Source organism: Arabidopsis thaliana, chromosome 3 (assembly GCF_000001735.4).
Source record: "Arabidopsis thaliana chromosome 3, partial sequence".
NCBI lineage: Eukaryota > Viridiplantae > Streptophyta > Magnoliopsida > Brassicales > Brassicaceae > Arabidopsis > Arabidopsis thaliana.
Window position 1 is genome coordinate 15,591,875 of NC_003074.8, and position 15,886 is coordinate 15,607,760.

At 39.3% G+C, this 15,886-nt stretch overlaps 2 protein-coding genes, 1 non-coding gene and 3 pseudogenes across 8 annotated transcripts; 5 read left to right on the top strand and 1 right to left on the bottom strand.

Annotated features, from left to right (window-relative positions):
• Nucleotides 1-392: 392 nt before the first annotated feature.
• Nucleotides 393-5,520, top strand: AT3G43688 (annotated as a pseudogene; the record flags this gene model as incomplete). The annotated part of the gene is made up of 1 exon: nt 393-5,520.
• Nucleotides 5,521-6,304: 784 nt separating this feature from the next.
• AT3G43690 lies at nt 6,305-8,924 on the top strand (annotated as a pseudogene; the record flags this gene model as incomplete). The annotated part of the gene is made up of 1 exon: nt 6,305-8,924.
• Nucleotides 8,925-9,879: 955 nt separating this feature from the next.
• BPM6 (BTB-POZ and MATH domain 6) lies at nt 9,880-12,024 on the top strand. 3 transcript variants are annotated; one of them, NM_114238.3, is made up of 4 exons: nt 9,880-10,491; nt 10,628-10,973; nt 11,062-11,350; nt 11,435-12,014. In NM_114238.3, exons 1-4 carry the CDS (start codon nt 10,070-10,072, stop codon nt 11,623-11,625), a joined length of 1,248 nt encoding a protein of 415 aa, NP_189956.2. In that variant the 5' UTR covers nt 9,880-10,069; the 3' UTR covers nt 11,626-12,014. The 3 variants fall into 3 exon arrangements, with proteins under 3 accessions (NP_189956.2, NP_001327387.1, NP_001327388.1); NM_001339104.1 differs by having other exon boundaries at nt 9,890-10,491; nt 11,446-12,024; NM_001339103.1 differs by having other exon boundaries at nt 11,062-12,014.
• Nucleotides 12,025-12,657: 633 nt separating this feature from the next.
• On the top strand, nt 12,658-13,237 carry AT3G00700. The gene is made up of 2 exons (NR_143848.1): nt 12,658-12,897; nt 12,988-13,237. It is a non-coding gene; the product is annotated as an uncharacterized misc_RNA (transcript).
• Nucleotides 13,238-13,733: 496 nt separating this feature from the next.
• Nucleotides 13,734-14,870, top strand: AT3G43710 (Galactose oxidase/kelch repeat superfamily protein; the record flags this gene model as incomplete). Its single annotated transcript, NM_114239.1, has 1 exon — nt 13,734-14,870. One exon carries the CDS (start codon nt 13,734-13,736, stop codon nt 14,868-14,870), a length of 1,137 nt encoding a protein of 378 aa, NP_189957.1.
• Nucleotides 14,871-14,991: 121 nt separating this feature from the next.
• Nucleotides 14,992-15,732, bottom strand: AT3G43715 (annotated as a pseudogene; the record flags this gene model as incomplete). The annotated part of the gene is made up of 1 exon: nt 14,992-15,732.
• Between the last annotated feature and the right edge of the window lie 154 nt (nt 15,733-15,886).

Genomic DNA, 15,886 nt, shown 5'->3' on the forward strand with positions numbered 1-15,886 from the left:
TAATGACGCTTGTGTCGTTACCTATATAATCGGAAGCTAGACTTTAGGTTTAGGTAGCCGTCTTATCTCACAAGATTTGTGAATCTCAAGATCTAAGCTAGAAGCTATTAGGGTTCTTGGTGAGTGAACAAAGAGGGATACATAACTGTTGATGTGTTGTGAGTTGGATAGATTAGGAATTGGTCAGTAACAGGTTGTGTTAACTTGTGTAAAACTGATTAAACAGATCTATAAGATTGTTTAAGTGATTTTTAATAAAGAGAAGAAGTTCTTTTCAACCTATCGATATCTCTATTATTCTCATTTGGTATCAGAGCAGGAAACCGACCTGAGTAAACACTCAATACATGTTGAGATCCTGCTGATTAAGGATGTCGAAGTCTGAACTCATGCGACCTGTACCTCTCGATCACAGAGGGTATGGGTACTGGAAAACACGGATGATACAGCTAATCAGAGGACAAGGAGAAGATGCTTGGACTGCTGTAGAAGATGGCTGGGAACCTCCTTTCAGCAAAGGCAAATTGGACTGAAGAAGAGAAGAATCTGTCTAAATTTAATGCTAGAGCTATAAAATGCTATTTACTACTGTCTAGATGACAACGAGTTTAATCTTGTCTCAGGGTGTGAATCAGCTAAGTAGATGTGGGATACCTTGCAGAAACTGAATGAAGGAGATGTTAGTGTAAAACGAACCAGATTGGATCAGCTGGCTACAGATTTTGAGAACATGATGGATCCTTCAGAAAAAGTTATTGAATTCAGTGATAAACTGAGTAAGATTGCCAATGAAGCTAAAACTCTGGGAAAAACCTACAAGGAAAAGAAGTTGGTGAAGAAACTTCTCAGATGCCTACCACAGAAGTATGCTGCACACAAAGCTATCATGAGAGTCTCGGGCAATACAAATACTCTCAAATATGAAGCATTGGTTGGAATTCTGAAGTCTGAAGAAATGGAAGCTGCTGAAGATCAATGAAACCTGAACAAAGGGATAGCGTTTAAGGCTGAAAAAGAAAAAGTTCCTGATCCGCTGCAGGAAATCAAAGATGATCTATTCCTTATGGCTAGAAATTTTGGAAAAGCTCTGAAGCGCGTTGAAAGAGGCAGAACCAGAGACAGTCGTGATGCAAGAGAATCCAGTCGTTGGAACAGAAGTGATACAGAAAAATCAGGCAGCAGGCCTGTGAAGAACGAGAATTCTGGTAAAAGGCGCGATGTGAAATGTCATGAGTGTGGTGGTATGGGACACACAAAACCAGAATGTCCTGTCACAAAACGCAAGGATATGAAGTGCTATGAGTGTGATGTGATTGGTCATATCAAAGCTGAGTGTCCAAGTATTCAGAAAAGCAAAGAAAAAACTTTTCTGAGTTTCAGTGACTCTGAGTCAGACAGTGAGGATAAGACAGGTGGTATGCTGAACTTTGTTGCTTTCAGTGCAAAGGATGACAATGAATCGAGCAGTGAGGATTCTGAGTCAGACAACGATGAGACACAGATTACAAGTGAGAGCTATCGCATCTTGTATGACAGCTGGTTACTGCTGAGCAAGGACAAGCTGAGACTTACAAAGGAGAATCTGCAGTTGTCAGCAAAACTAGATCTCTTGGAGGAAGAAATAAAGGAAGAAGCTATTGGTGAAAAGCTTCCATTGCCTGATAAACAGATAATAGAAAGAAAGATGAATTGTCTCCAGCAGAGTCTGAGTCAAGAAAAGGAGAAATCTCTTTTGCTAGAAAGAGAACTGAGTGAGAATCACAAGAAGATCAGAATGCTGAACAATGGGGGTTAGAATCTTGATGAAATTCTGTCTATGGGAATAGTTGGATCTGATCACAGAGGATTAGGTTATCAACCTTCTGTGTCCTAGACGCCTCTTGATAGACCTAAGACCATGAACTTTGTAAAGAGTACAACGAATCATGAAGAGGAAGATAGTAAACTCAAGTCAGCTCTACAGAACACAGTCAAGTAAGAGCATAAACCGATCAAGCAAAAAATGACTCCCAAGGCTTCAGTATCGCATCAGAAGACTAGTTACAGAAAGGTGTGGACCAAGTCCAGACGAGGTCGAAGGGTGTTTGACTGTTATCACTGTGGAAAGACTGGACACATCAGAAGTTTCTGTTACAAGTTCAAAGACAAGGTCAAACAACTCTGGCAAGCTCGAAAGTGCTTTATAGAGCCTTTGAAGTTTGGCAAAGTATGGGTTAATAAACTGGATCTGTACAGCAAGTCACAGGAGCATGATGAGGAAAAATACAACAGAGTTGTAGATGAATCTGAGGAAATCAACCTGATCTGCAACGCCTCATTGATGCAATTAGATGAATCAGCTGAAGATGAATCTGAGGAAATCAACTTGACCTGCAACGTTTCAATTATGAAACTAGATGAATCAGATGAGGACGAGCCTGTAGTAGCAAAGGTGGCCTACACATCTACAGATGGATCAGCAAGCAATCCTTGGTATTTCGATAGTGGATGCTCCAGACATATGACAGGTAACCCAGGTGTTCTTTCAACTTATACTGAAGAAGCTTGTGGAAAAGTAACATTTGGGGATGGTGGTAAAGGACATATCAAAGGCAAAGGGAATATCGAGTGTGTTGATAAACCACCATTGGCAAATGTTTTATTATGTTGAGGGACTAAAGGCTAACTTGATTAGCATAAGTCAGCTGTGTGATGATGGCCTGAAGGTGACGTTCACAAAAACTGATTGTCAAGCTATGGACGAGAATAAAAATGCAGTGTTGTCTGGGTTACGTTCAGGAAACAATTGCTACATGTGGACGACATCAGATACCTGTTTGTCTGCAACTATCTCAGATCTGGAGTTGTGGCACAAGAGACTCGGGCATATGGATGTTCAAAGCCTGGTCAAAATTGTGAATGCTAGAGTGTTCGTGGTGTTCCAAAATTAGGAGATAAGCTGGATTATTTGTGTGGTGCCTGCAACAAGGGGAAGCAGATCAAGGTTAATCATAAAAAGGGTTCTGAAATTGGTTCGAAGAAGATACTTGAGCTAATTCACATGGATCTTATGGGTCCAGTTCAGGTGGAAAACATAAATGGGAAGAAGTACATTTTTGTATTAGTAGATGATTTCTCAAGGTATACATGGGTTCGCTTCTTACGAGAAAAGTATGAAGCAGTAGAGAGTTTCAAGATTCTTGCTCTGCAACTTCAGAATGAGAAAGGGAACATTGTTCAAATCAGAAGTGACCATGGAGGGGAATTTCAGAATGAGACTTTTGAGAAGTTTTGTCAGTCTCAAGGTATCAGACATCAATACTCAGCGTTAAGGACACCACAACAGAATGGAGTTATAGAAAGGAAAAATAGAACACTACAAGAGATGGCCAGAGCCATGATACACAGAAATGATATGTATGAAGGTTTCTGAGCAGAAGCTGTCAGCAGAGCATGTCACATCATCAACAAGGTTTATGTAAAACCTGGAACAAAGACCACCCCATATGAAATCTGGAAAGGAAAAAGCCATAATTTAAGTCATTTTAGGGTTTTTGGTTGTGTGTGCTATATTCTTAATGACAAGGAGCAGCTACGGAAGTTTGCGTCTAGAAGTGGTTAAGGTATCTTCTTAGGCTACTCCACAAACAGCTCAGCATACAGAGTTTACAACAAGAGAACCAAGACCATCAGTGATTCAGTAAATGTTGTGTTTGACGACAAAGCCAGATTTGTATTACCTCCTGTGTCAGACGAACGACCAGTAAAAGCTGCATCCAAACCAATTGAAACACCTGTTGCACCAGTAGCTGAGGAAACAGAAAACGAACAACCTGATGATCAAAAGGAATCTGTGGAATCTCAGTCACCTGTGGTGACAGCTGCAGCCAAGAAGCTAATTGTTCCTAAAAATCACAAAGTTGGTGATGTCATAGGTGATCTGAACACAAAAACAACAAGAGGGGTTTAGATTGATTTTCATGAGATGCTGCAGTATTCGTGTTTTGTGTCTATGATTGAACCTGCAACAATTGTAGATGCGTTGGAAGATGAATTCTGGTATTGTGCTTGCACAGAAGAGTTGAATCAGTTCTCCAGAAATGATGTCTGGGATCTGGTCCCTCGACCAGCACATGTAAATGTTGTTGGCATAAAGTGGATCTTTAAAAACAAGATTGATGAATCTGGAAATGTGGTTCGCAACAAAGCCCGGCTGGTAGCTCAGGGTTACTCTCAGGCTGAAGGAGTGGATTTCGATGAGACTTTTGCTCCTGTTGCAAGGCTTGAGTCTATCCGTCTACTTCTGGGAATTGCAGGTATACTGAAAATCAAGCTGCATCAGATGGATGTCAAGAGTGCATTCTTGAATGGCTTCCTTCAGGAAGAAGTCTATGTAGCACAGCCAAAAGGATTTGAAGATCCTCACTTTCCTGAACACGTTTACAAACTAAAAAAAGCTCTCTATGATTTGAAACAGGCACCTCGCGCTAGGTATGAGAGACTAGCTCAGTTTCTGTTGGATGACAATTTTCAGAGGGGAAATGTCGATAAAACCTTGTTCATAAATAGAACAGGAGCACACATTCTGATCGTTCAGATGTATGTTGACGATATTGTTTTTGGCAGTACTGATCCAAAGCTGGTGAACAAGTTTGTCAAGACAATGACTGAGGAGTTTGAAATGAGCATGGTAGGAGAATTGAATTATTTCCTTGGACTTCAGATTACTCAATCCAGCACTGGTATTTTCATCTCTCAGAGTACTTATGCAAAGAATCTCATCAAACGTTTTGACATGCAAACCTGCAAGACAGCATACACTCCCATGAGTAAAGCGTCAAAGTTATCAAAGGATGAAGGAGGTCATGCTGTTGATCAGAAACTCAACAGATCAATGATTGGAAGTCTTATGTATCTTACAGCAAGCCGTCCAGATCTCTGTCACAGCGTGTGTCTGTGTGCTCACTATCAAGCCAATCCTAAAGTTTCGCATATGAATGCTGTTAAACGTATCATCAAATACGTGAAAGGTACAATTGAATATGGTTTGTCTTATACTATACTAATGATAATCTTGCAGGCTACTGTGATGCAGATTGGTCAGGCTGTATTGATGACAAACGTAGCACATCAGGAGGATGTTTCTTTCTGGGGAATAATTTGATTTCATGGCATAGCAAGAAGCAGAATTGTGTTTCCTTATCATCCACTCAAGCTGAATACATTGGCATGGGCAGTTGTTGCACTCAGTTACTGTGGATGAAACAGATGCTTGCAGATTATGGTATGACTTCTGAAATTCTCATAATACACTGTGATAATACTGGGGCTATTGATATCACAAAAAATCATGTGCATCACACTCGCACGAAGCACATAGAAATCAGACATCATTTCATTAGAGAACTTGTAGAAGGGAAACTTGTTGAAATTCATTACATTGATACTGAGAAGCAGTTGGCTGATATTTTCACTAAACCACTTGATATTAATACTTTCTCAAATTTGCAAATGGCACTTGGCATTTGTGAACACTGACCTGGTTTGGTTTTTAAGGGAGTGTTGTAACAGGATCCCTGCACAGGAGTACATTTATTTTTTGTGTTTCGTTTCCTTGTACATAACAAGCAAAACCTCCTATTGGCAACTTCATTCAGGCAAAGAGCTGCTCATCATGCTTTTCTTCAGAGATGTTCAACAGAGACAGCCTGACTTGTACAAAAAGAAAAAAAGAAAAAAAAAAGTTGTTTTGAGAAATTCCTTTTCTCGCTGTGATAATGATTGAACCTCTCCTGTTACTCCTAAGTGGTCAGAAAGTTGTTTTGAGAATGTCTCTGAGTCGAGTATGCGGATGTGTAGACTAATCTGAGTGAAAAAGTGTGTGCAAACTATCCGACCGAGAAATAGCTACCTCACTGAGAAAAGAAGCAGTGGGTGTGAAAGCTCCTCAACTGAGAAATAGCTGCCTCACTGAGCTGTATGGTTGATCATGTTTTTCCTCTGTTACTTCAGGCTGGCTCTTGTGTACATCATGCTGCTTCAGGAACTTTTAAGCTTAAAGGTATGACGTGTCTCCTCATCTGCTAAATGGCAATCTAATGAACTTAATTTTCTATATGCTGCTTCTTGTTAAAGCTGTTTTTGGATGTTAGACATGGTAACTTCGTGTTCTCTGATGGCTTTTCACAAATGTCTGGTAGTGCTGTGCTAGACAGAAAAAATGTGTATTGCACAGGATAAATGTGTATTGCACAAGAAAAATTTCAAAATCGATTGTGTCAAAAACAAAATTTTAAAATTTTTTCCGTCTACTAATCAATTTCTAGACTGTTTTTGACTAAGCATTTCAGGGTTGGCCCAGAATAAAGCAGATCCGGTTTTGGAAGCTGAAACGTTCCCGCTTATATTCATAGTGTTTCATCGTATTGCTCTCACAAACCCTAGATCGATTTTGTTTTTCTCTCATGTCCAAAGACAAAGTCTCTTCTCCCACCGCCGATCTCATCCCGCAGCTTGCTGCTACACTCGTCGCTGCTCTTGGCGCTCAATGCTACCGCCTCACACTACCGCCGTCTCCTCCGCCCAGAATCCTGACGCCGCAAGTGCCACCTTCGTCTGCTACCATGGCTTCCTCCTTCAATCCTACCCGAATCCTTGACCATCGCGCGAGCTCTCACCGGAATCGTCGTGGGGCTTTTCCGGCTAGCAAACGTCGCCGTCTGGTCGATGAGCCCATCGATTACCCGGATCTCTCCAACCCGGCTTACCAGGTTCTCTCCACTCCGCTTTTCGCCTCTGGAATTGGGTCGATTCGCGAGCTTCTGTCGTCCTCTCCTCCGCCGACGACGTCTTCTCAGCCTCCGTCTGTCTCGATTCCACCACCGTCCGCTCCACCGCTCGTTCTCAGCGATTCTAAGGATGCCGAACCCGCTGGTCTCACCAATCCGTCTGCTCCTCCGTCCCCGTTGGCTCCCAAAAACATCACTCCGGTTGCTTCACCGGTCGCAGACGTCCCGATGCCTGATCCTCTGATTTCGCCCACCGCTGAGACTGCAGAGGGTGCTAGTGTGCCAGATGCGGCTGTCTCTTATGCTGCTCGTGCTGCAGCTCATCGTCAGGTTTTTGCCGAGAGAGATGAACTGGATAGAACTCTTCGTCGCCCTTTGGTGCCGCCACACACCAAGCGTTTTTTGTCTGCCGCTGCTGCTGAAAGGTACAAACACATCGCTAAACGCGATTTCATATTCCAGAAAACTCTGCCCTTAGATCCTGAGGTCCTGACCGCCACCAAGTATTTTCTGGAACACTCGGGTATGGCTCAGACTGTCGTTGCGGTGGAACAGTTTGTCCCAGAAGTTGTTCGTGAATTCTATGCGAATCTGCCAGAGATGGAATATCGAGAATGTGGTCTTGATCTGGTGTATGTTCGGGGCAAGATGTATGAGTTCTCGCCTGCTCTTATCAATCACATGTTCTCGATTGATGACTCCGCTTTAGATCCAGAGGCTCCGGTTACCCTCTCTACAGCTTCTCGTGATGATCTTGCTCTCATGATGACAGGTGGGACTACACGACGTTGGCTCCGCTTGCAACCTGCTGATCATCTAGATACCATGAAGATGCTGCACAAGGTTTGCTGTGGAAATTGGTTTCCAACGACCAATACCAGCACTCTTCGGGTTGACCGTCTCCGGTTGATTGACATGGGGACTCATGGTAAGAGTTTCAACCTGGGCAAATTGGTGGTAACTCATACCATGAGTTTGGCACGTTTGGGACCCCTTTCTTCACATCGTCTGGCTTACCCAAATCTGATCTACCAGCTGCTCACCTTTCAGCGTGATGTGCGCTCTCGTCCTCGTGATACTCTCTCTGACGAACCGGGTGTCTTTGTCAACGATCCGCCACCCACGCAGCCTACCCAAGCACCACCTCCGATGGGTCATAAACTCCTTCTTGAAGACATTAATGATCTTCTTGAGATAGGGAAGCGCATACGACGTCGCTTGACAGGTAAGTTGTTTTCTTGCTTCATGTGGTGCTTTGCTTATTGTGTTCTTGCCTTGTGTTTTCTGGAATTTTGATGTTGTGGCTCCTGTAGTTGAGGAAGAACCTAGGAAGAGGAAGAGGAAGAATTTGATCCTGGCTGAGTTACTATAGCTTGGGGTCTAGTAATAAGGGGAGGAAATGTGTAGTGTAGCTTTTGTTTTTTGTTTTTGTGTGCACTACTAAAACTCTGTGTTTGTCCCCTTTGTTTCTTCGGGTGGTGTGTCTGCTTGCACCTTATTCCGTGATTTGAGTTTTGGTTCTTGAATCTTTATGCTAATGGATGTTGTTTTTCAGAATTCTTGTGATGTTGGGATATATGTTGTCTTTGTGTTCTTGTGTTTTTTTGTTGGACTAATCATGACAGGATCCATTGGAGCTTGAGTTGTCACATTCAAGTAAAAAGGGGGAGAATGAAGATATATAGATGTTTGAGCACAAGGCGACTCTGTGAAGCACATGAAGGAGCTGTATGCGGGAAGCAGCGAGACTCAAATGATGATGACGTGGCGAGCTGCGTTTGGTTGCTGGAGTTTCCAGAACGTGATGAACAAGTCATTCAAGATATAAGCAAATCATGGAAAGAAGATTTGAAGATATCTTAGAATTAGGAAATAGGTTAATGACGCTTGTGTCGTTACCTATATAATCGGAAGCTAGACTTTAGGTTAGGTAGCCGTCTTATCTCACAAGCTTTGTGAATCTCAAGATCTAAGCTAGAAGCTATTAGGGTTCTTGGTGAGTGAACAAAGAGGGATACATAGCTGTTGCTGTGTTGTGAGTTGGGTAGATTAGGAATTGGTCAGTAACAGGTTGTGTTAACCTGTGTAAAACTGATTAAACAGATCTGTAAGATTGTTTAAGTGATTTCTAATAAAGAAAAGAAGCTCTTTTCAACCTATCGATATCTCTATTATTCTCATCTTCAAAACGTAAGTGTTTTATTATATTATTATTCGTTTATTATTACTTTAAATTTTATTTCTAGTATTGTTTTTCATGGTTATTGCAATTAACTATTTTCTATAGTTTGTATGTTCACATGATGTAGAAAAAAAAAGAACTTGTACTCTTAAAAATATAAAAAGAGATTTTTTTTAATTCTTTTGAAGTTGTTTAATTTATCCAAAGTAAATTTTATAGTAAGGATAACTTGTCATTTCATAAAATAAATATACTTTTAATTTTTATTTAAATGTTATTTCATACACATGAGTTTTATTACTTATACATAAGAGATTGATGTATGATTTTTTAAAGGTTATTTATTAAATAAAATGATATAATATTGTTCTTTGTTTATGTATTTGTAATTTTAGGTAAACTCTTGTTTTATTTGTTTGATGATTTTTTGTAATTTTATTAAATATCTTTATCTTGAAATTATTGAAACATTAACACCCGAGATTCTTTCAAACTTTGATATAGCTGATTAATTTGGTTGTAGGAAAGTTACAATATTAACAGTTTGATTCATTTATTTGAAAGTTAAACTTTTGGAAAGTTATAATATTAACATCTTGATTTACTCGAGATTGTTGCATTGATTCATTCAACCAATTTGATTATAGGTGTGTGATATTTTGAAGGATCCGAAAAACAGAAAATAGATCAAATATCCGAATTAAAAACCGGGTCAATAAAAAAAACAATCCGATTAAATTCCTTAAAATGTACTTAAAAATTGTTAAGTAGATAGAAGGGAGCTTTCAATTTCTTCTATCCACTTTAACATTGTTCTTCTACACAAATGTCTACTCAAGAACGTAACAAAAACCACAACAAAAAATTAAATAAACATTTTCATCAAGATCATCAACACAAACCGGATTAGAGATAACCTTAACCGGGTTTATTTTAGACTCGCAACCAAACAATCTCTCTACTTATTGGGGTTTTCCTTAAGACAATGACAATTATACCCTCTTCATCAATCATCATCAATTTTCGTCTTCCCGTTTCTTCTTTGTTTGAATTTCCCCCAAATTGGGAATCCAAAACCCTAGAAATCTCCATGAGAGAATTCTTCTCCATCTGAATCCAAATGTCAAAGCTAATGACCAGAACCAGCGGATCATCAAGCCCCAACACGATTCCAGACCAAATCGAATCACCAACAAGCTCAAGATCGGTGACGCAGACGACAAACGGATCGCACCAATTCGTGATACAAGGATACAGTTTAGCTAAAGGAATTGGTGTAGGGAAACACATAGCAAGTGATAATTTCTCCGTAGGAGGTTATCAATGGACTATCTTCGTCTACCCTGACGGTAAAAATCCAGAGGATAACTCTTCTTACGTCTCTGTGTTCATCGTTTTGGCTAGTGAATGTACTGAAGTTAGAGCGCTTTTTGAGCTTTCTCTTGTTGATCAAAGTGGTAAAGGGAAGCATAAGGTTCATAGCCATTTTAATCGTTCACTTGATGGTGGTCCTTATACGCTTAAGTACAGAGGAAGTATGTGGTATGGCTTGAAAGTCTTTTCAGTATCTTCAATGGCATATATTATTGTTTTTACACTCGTTTTGCTGCTATATTGAACTGCCTTCTCAGGCTCAGAGCCCTCTAATTCTTGTTTCTTTTCTTTGGATTTTGAATAGGGGATACAAGCGTTTCTTCAGACGGTCCTTGCTTGAGACATCTGACTATCTTAAAGACGATTGCTTGAAAATTAATTGTACAGTTGGAGTTGTCGTTTCAGAAATGCATTGCCCACGGTTACTCTCGATTCATGTCCCAGACTCAGAACTTGGATCACATTTTGGAAAGTTGCTGGATACTTTACAAGGCTCGGATGTCACATTTGACGTTGCCGGTGAGAAGTTTCAAGCTCATAAATTGGTTTTGGCTGCACGATCTCAGTTTTTCAGATCAATGTTTTACAATACTCTAGCAGAGAACAACAGCGACGTAGTGATCAGCGATTTGGAACCTAAGGTTTTCAAGGTACAAATTTCGAGTTTATAGCTTCTCGTAATATTTTTCTCGTATTGTTTGTTGGTACTTATCCAAGTCGATGGTCCACCTTATACAGGCCTTGTTACACTTCATGTATAAAGATTCCCTCCCAGGAGATGTGGAACCATTAACGGCTCATTCATTTGACCTATTAAGGCCGTCCGAAATAGATGATACACTGATTGTAAAGCTTCTGGCAGCTGCGGAAATGTACAATCTGAGTAGGCTCAGATTATTGTGTGAATCTCACATCTGCAAAGGCATATCTATCAGCTCCGTGTCCAAGATCTTAGCTTTATCCGACAAATATAATGCATCCGAACTAAAAAGCGTTTCCTTAAAATTCACTGCAGAAAACCTAGCAGGTACGATCAAGATCCAGTTTATGAGATCACGTTGATAGATAATCTTCTTCAAGTTTGATTTTTTTACTGTCTTGGAAATTATAGCTGTTCTGCAGACAAAAGCATATGAAGATCTGAAGGATGACTGTCCAAACCTCCAGTCTGAGCTACTAAAGGCGGTCGCTGGTTATGACGACACAAGTAGCAGCGGAGGAGGAAAGTCTCAGAGTGTTTGGGCTCAACTCTCTAACGGTGGTGAGACCAGTAGCCGAAGGGTCAGGCAGCGAACCACTTAGAAGTGCTTCTTCACATGTTGTTAACAAACTACTTTTGCTTACCACTCGTAAACAGATTAACCGGTTTATCTAGTATGTACCGAATGAAAGGGAAGCGGAGCCAGAAATCTTGTACCACAAGAGAAGAGCTATGCGGCTGTGCACTAGTGATTAACCGGTGCTTAACCGGTGCTTCACCTTTCAGTTCCTTCACGTCTCTGTGGATTTTTGTTGTTGAGTCTTTTTTTCAAATTCTTTTCCCAGCTTCAAATTACTAGAAACTTATGATGATATAATAGAAAGAGTTAACTATATTCCTGTATGGAAGTTATAATCTTGCAACTTGTAACACAGAATCCTAGGTTACATTTTTAGAATGCCTTTACATGATACATTAATGATATTTTTTTAATATTTTTCTATCACAATATTTTTTCTCGCTTCAAAAAATATCACGTTTTTCTACGGCGAAAAACGAAAAAAAATGGTCAGAAACAGACGTTTTCTACCATTTTCCTACCACAAATGTTCCGTAAGAAATCAATTTTGGTAGGAAATTTGATTGAAATTTTCTACAAAAAATATTCATAGGAAAATTTGTAAGAAATCTAGTAGAAAAGTGAAAGAATTTAAAATTTACTTTAATTTTTTATTTAATTTTAAAATACGATATTCCATAACTTATAGTTTCCTTCATATGTTTAGATTTATTTTAATAAATAAAATATCTCAATTAGGTTCTACCATTATTGCAATTATTTAGTACTATATATTACAAAGTTGAAGTGTATAAATATGTATTGATGACTACTATAAATTACCTGGACCCAAAGCTACCTAAAATCTCCTTTTTTATCTCTAATTATATTAGAATTTGACTCAGACTAAATAAGAGGGAGAAAGAAAAAAAGAAAAATTCCAAATATACGACCATATAGTTAAAGTCAAATCGTATCCGTGGAATAAACAAATAAAATTCCTTGCTCTCCAAGACATAAATGAAACCTATATAACTTTAAAAAAACAATAAAATCATTGAGGAAAAAAAAAAAAAAAAAATCTAGTAATCTACCAATAAAAATTTCCTTTTATTTAATCAAAACAACTTTCCAAAACCTAAAAAGTAAATCAGATAGATTTGGCCTCTCTATATAAATTGAGTTATCTAATTAAGTGTTTTGTGTGTTGAACCAAGATGGAAGAAGCAACGACGACCGGTGAAGAAACGATGTGGTGTGGTCACTGCTGCGTTAAAACTCCGATCCGCCGTGAAGGGAACGCTGGTTCTGTCAAGTATGTTCTCTTACCAAATTCTTTTTTTCCATTAATCTTTCTAATGTTTAACTTTTGTGTTTATAACTTGGATATTAAAATAATTCGCAGGTCGTGTGATTGGTGTGGAAAAGTGCTAGCAGATGAAACTGGAACCGCTGAAGAATATAATCAACTCTTTCTTCGATTTCAAGCTTTGCAAGACTCTCTTACTCTTACCAACATGAGAAGTAGACGAATCAAGAAAACTAGACGAATCAAGAGAACTAGACGAATAAACTGATTTTATTTTGTTCATGTTTTTTGAACAGAGATTAGGGTTTCATCTCTTGGCCGGTTTAGTTTGGTTAGTGAACCCGAGCCGGTTCTAGGTTTTTTTTTTTTTTGGGTTTGATGTTTGTGGGTTGGGCCTTCAGGATTTGTATGGGTCTATTTCTAGAAATAGCCCATTGACATTATTTATAAAATTTGAAACCTTCTAACAAAAAAAAAACTGATTTTATTTTTTCATTGAATTTTTTCAGACAATGAATTTTAGAAAATCTTATATTTGAATAGTTAGATATTATCGGAAATCTTTTATATTCAGACTTAAGTTTTATCTCTTAAATTGTAAACCAATATGGATATGGTTGTAAATCTTTTTTTCTTCTAAGAGATAAATAAGATACTTTTTGATAAACACAAATAAGATATTATATATATCCAAAATATTTGTTACACGCTGATAAACAAGTATCACCCAATGAGATTAGACTTAACAAAAAGTAATAGAATTAATCAGTTAGGAATAGGACGAGTGGATACATATACATATAATCGTGGAAGTGGTGAAGGAAGAGGTATAATTACAAGAGATGGAGACAACGCCAAAACGATCCAAGACTTTGTTAATGTCAAACGGAGAAGAGAGAAGAAGCATGACGTTTGGTATTGAGATGCTTCCTGATGATTTAGTATTAAGTTGTCTAGCTCGTGTGCCAAGAATGTACTATCCAATTCTCTCCTTAGTCTCCAAGAGATTCCGTTCTTTCCTCACTTCAACGGAGCTTTACCAAACCCGAAACCTCTTAGGCAGCACCGAGAGTTTTCTCTTCGTGTGCTTACGAATCGTCAACGATTCTAACCCACTACGTTTGTTTACTCTCTGCCGGAGACCAAATAGCTTGACGAAAGTTATGGTCCCAATTTTATCTCCCGATTCTATTCCCAAGTTCTTGCCAGATGTTGTACTGGTTGGTTCTAATATCTATGTCATTGGCGGTTTAATAAACAACAATGCATCTCATAAAGTCATGGTCATGGACTGTCGTTCTCACACATGGCGTGAGGCCCAAGGCACGTGTGTCGCCCGTGTGAGCCCATCTGCTTGCGTTCTTGATGGAAAAATATATGTAGCAGGAGGCTGCAAAAATCTAGATGCAACTATGTGGATGGAGGTATTCGATACAAAGACTGAAAGTTGGGAGTTTGTGTCGAGTCCTGGCGAGGAAATTTGTAGGGACCTTACTAGCTGCGAAAGCATAGGGTATGATGGAAATGTCTACGTGGAATCTATGAAGACGTATGGACTTTACGAGCTGCATAAAGGGAGATGGAGAGAAGGACAATACTCGATGAGTAGGGGTGGTAGTTTATCATCTCAATGTGTGATCGATAACGTGCTCTATCGTTCTTGGAGCTATATGGTCGAGTGGTACGACTCTGAGAACAAATTGTGGAATAGCTTGAAGGGTTTGGAGAAATTGTTTATCGTTACTAATCAGTATGTTCCTACTAAATGCGTGAATTATGGTGGAAAATTGGCGGTATTCTGGCTCGAGAAGGTGTATGCTAAACATCTTCATCAAGAGACAAAGATTTGGTGTGCGGTAATTACGATTGAAAGACGCAAAAAAGAGGAGATCTGGGGGACTCGTGAGTGGTTCGACCTTGTGTTTACAACTAATGAGGAAATGGTTGACTTAACGCATGTTTTTGCTGCTACTCTTTAATTGATAGATCGTCCTGTTGTTGTTTTTATTAAGGGATTATATTGTGTCCTCCTCGATTTATGTAACTACAAAAGAATTTGGTTCTAGAGTGTATGATTCCATCTTCTGAAACTCTTCTAATTTACATGCATGTCTTTTTTGTTATCATTTTTCACTTCCGGCAAAAACACCTCAAATGTCCGGCAAGATTGTTGCTTAATGGTAGCCTTTTACGACAATCACAGTAATCTTTTTATAATAATGTGTCAAAAAAACAAAGAAAATATTGAGACACAGGTTTAACTTCTTGTTGGAATTGAACGGGGTGTGAGACCAAGATCTTTGGCTTGTTGGAGAGCTAGAAGCATCGCCAGAGCTTCTGCCGTGAGAGCCGATCTGATGTTTCTTGCTAAGGATTGATTAGAGAGATCGGCTTCATGAAGGTGACTTTTAATTATCCATCCGAATCCTGCCTCTTTAGTTTCAGCTTTCCAAGCCGCATCAGTATAAATCTGAGTATAACTTGTGTCGATTTTCCTTATGGTTTGTACTCGGGTAGGAGGGGATGGCTTGGAGGAGGTTTGTTGAGTGATACTCCATTCTCTAGCTTGTATGATTGTTTGTTGCAAAGCTTTTGGTGGGGAGATGGTTCTATCTTCAAGTAGTTTCTTGTTTCGTGCTGTCCAAATAGTCCAGAAGATCCAGGGAGCTAGGGGTACTGCACCTAATCCTGTCGGGGGTAGATTGATCAGTCGATACGAGGCTTCTATGCCTGAGCACAGTGAGAGGATTCGAGAGGGTTCCAAGATGGTTTTAAAAGGAGCGTGTGTCCACAAGTGGGTGGCAAAGGTGCAGTGGAAGGTCTAGGTCTAAGTAGAAGCATGGTGCAAGTGTGTGTACTAATAGAAGTAACCCCAGCAATTGAAGTAGACATTATTTACTGTAAAATTATTATCAGTAGTGCTAATTAACATTTATGAAATTATCTTTATTTTCTGTTCCTTTAAATTTTTGTAAAATAGAAAAAACTAATATAT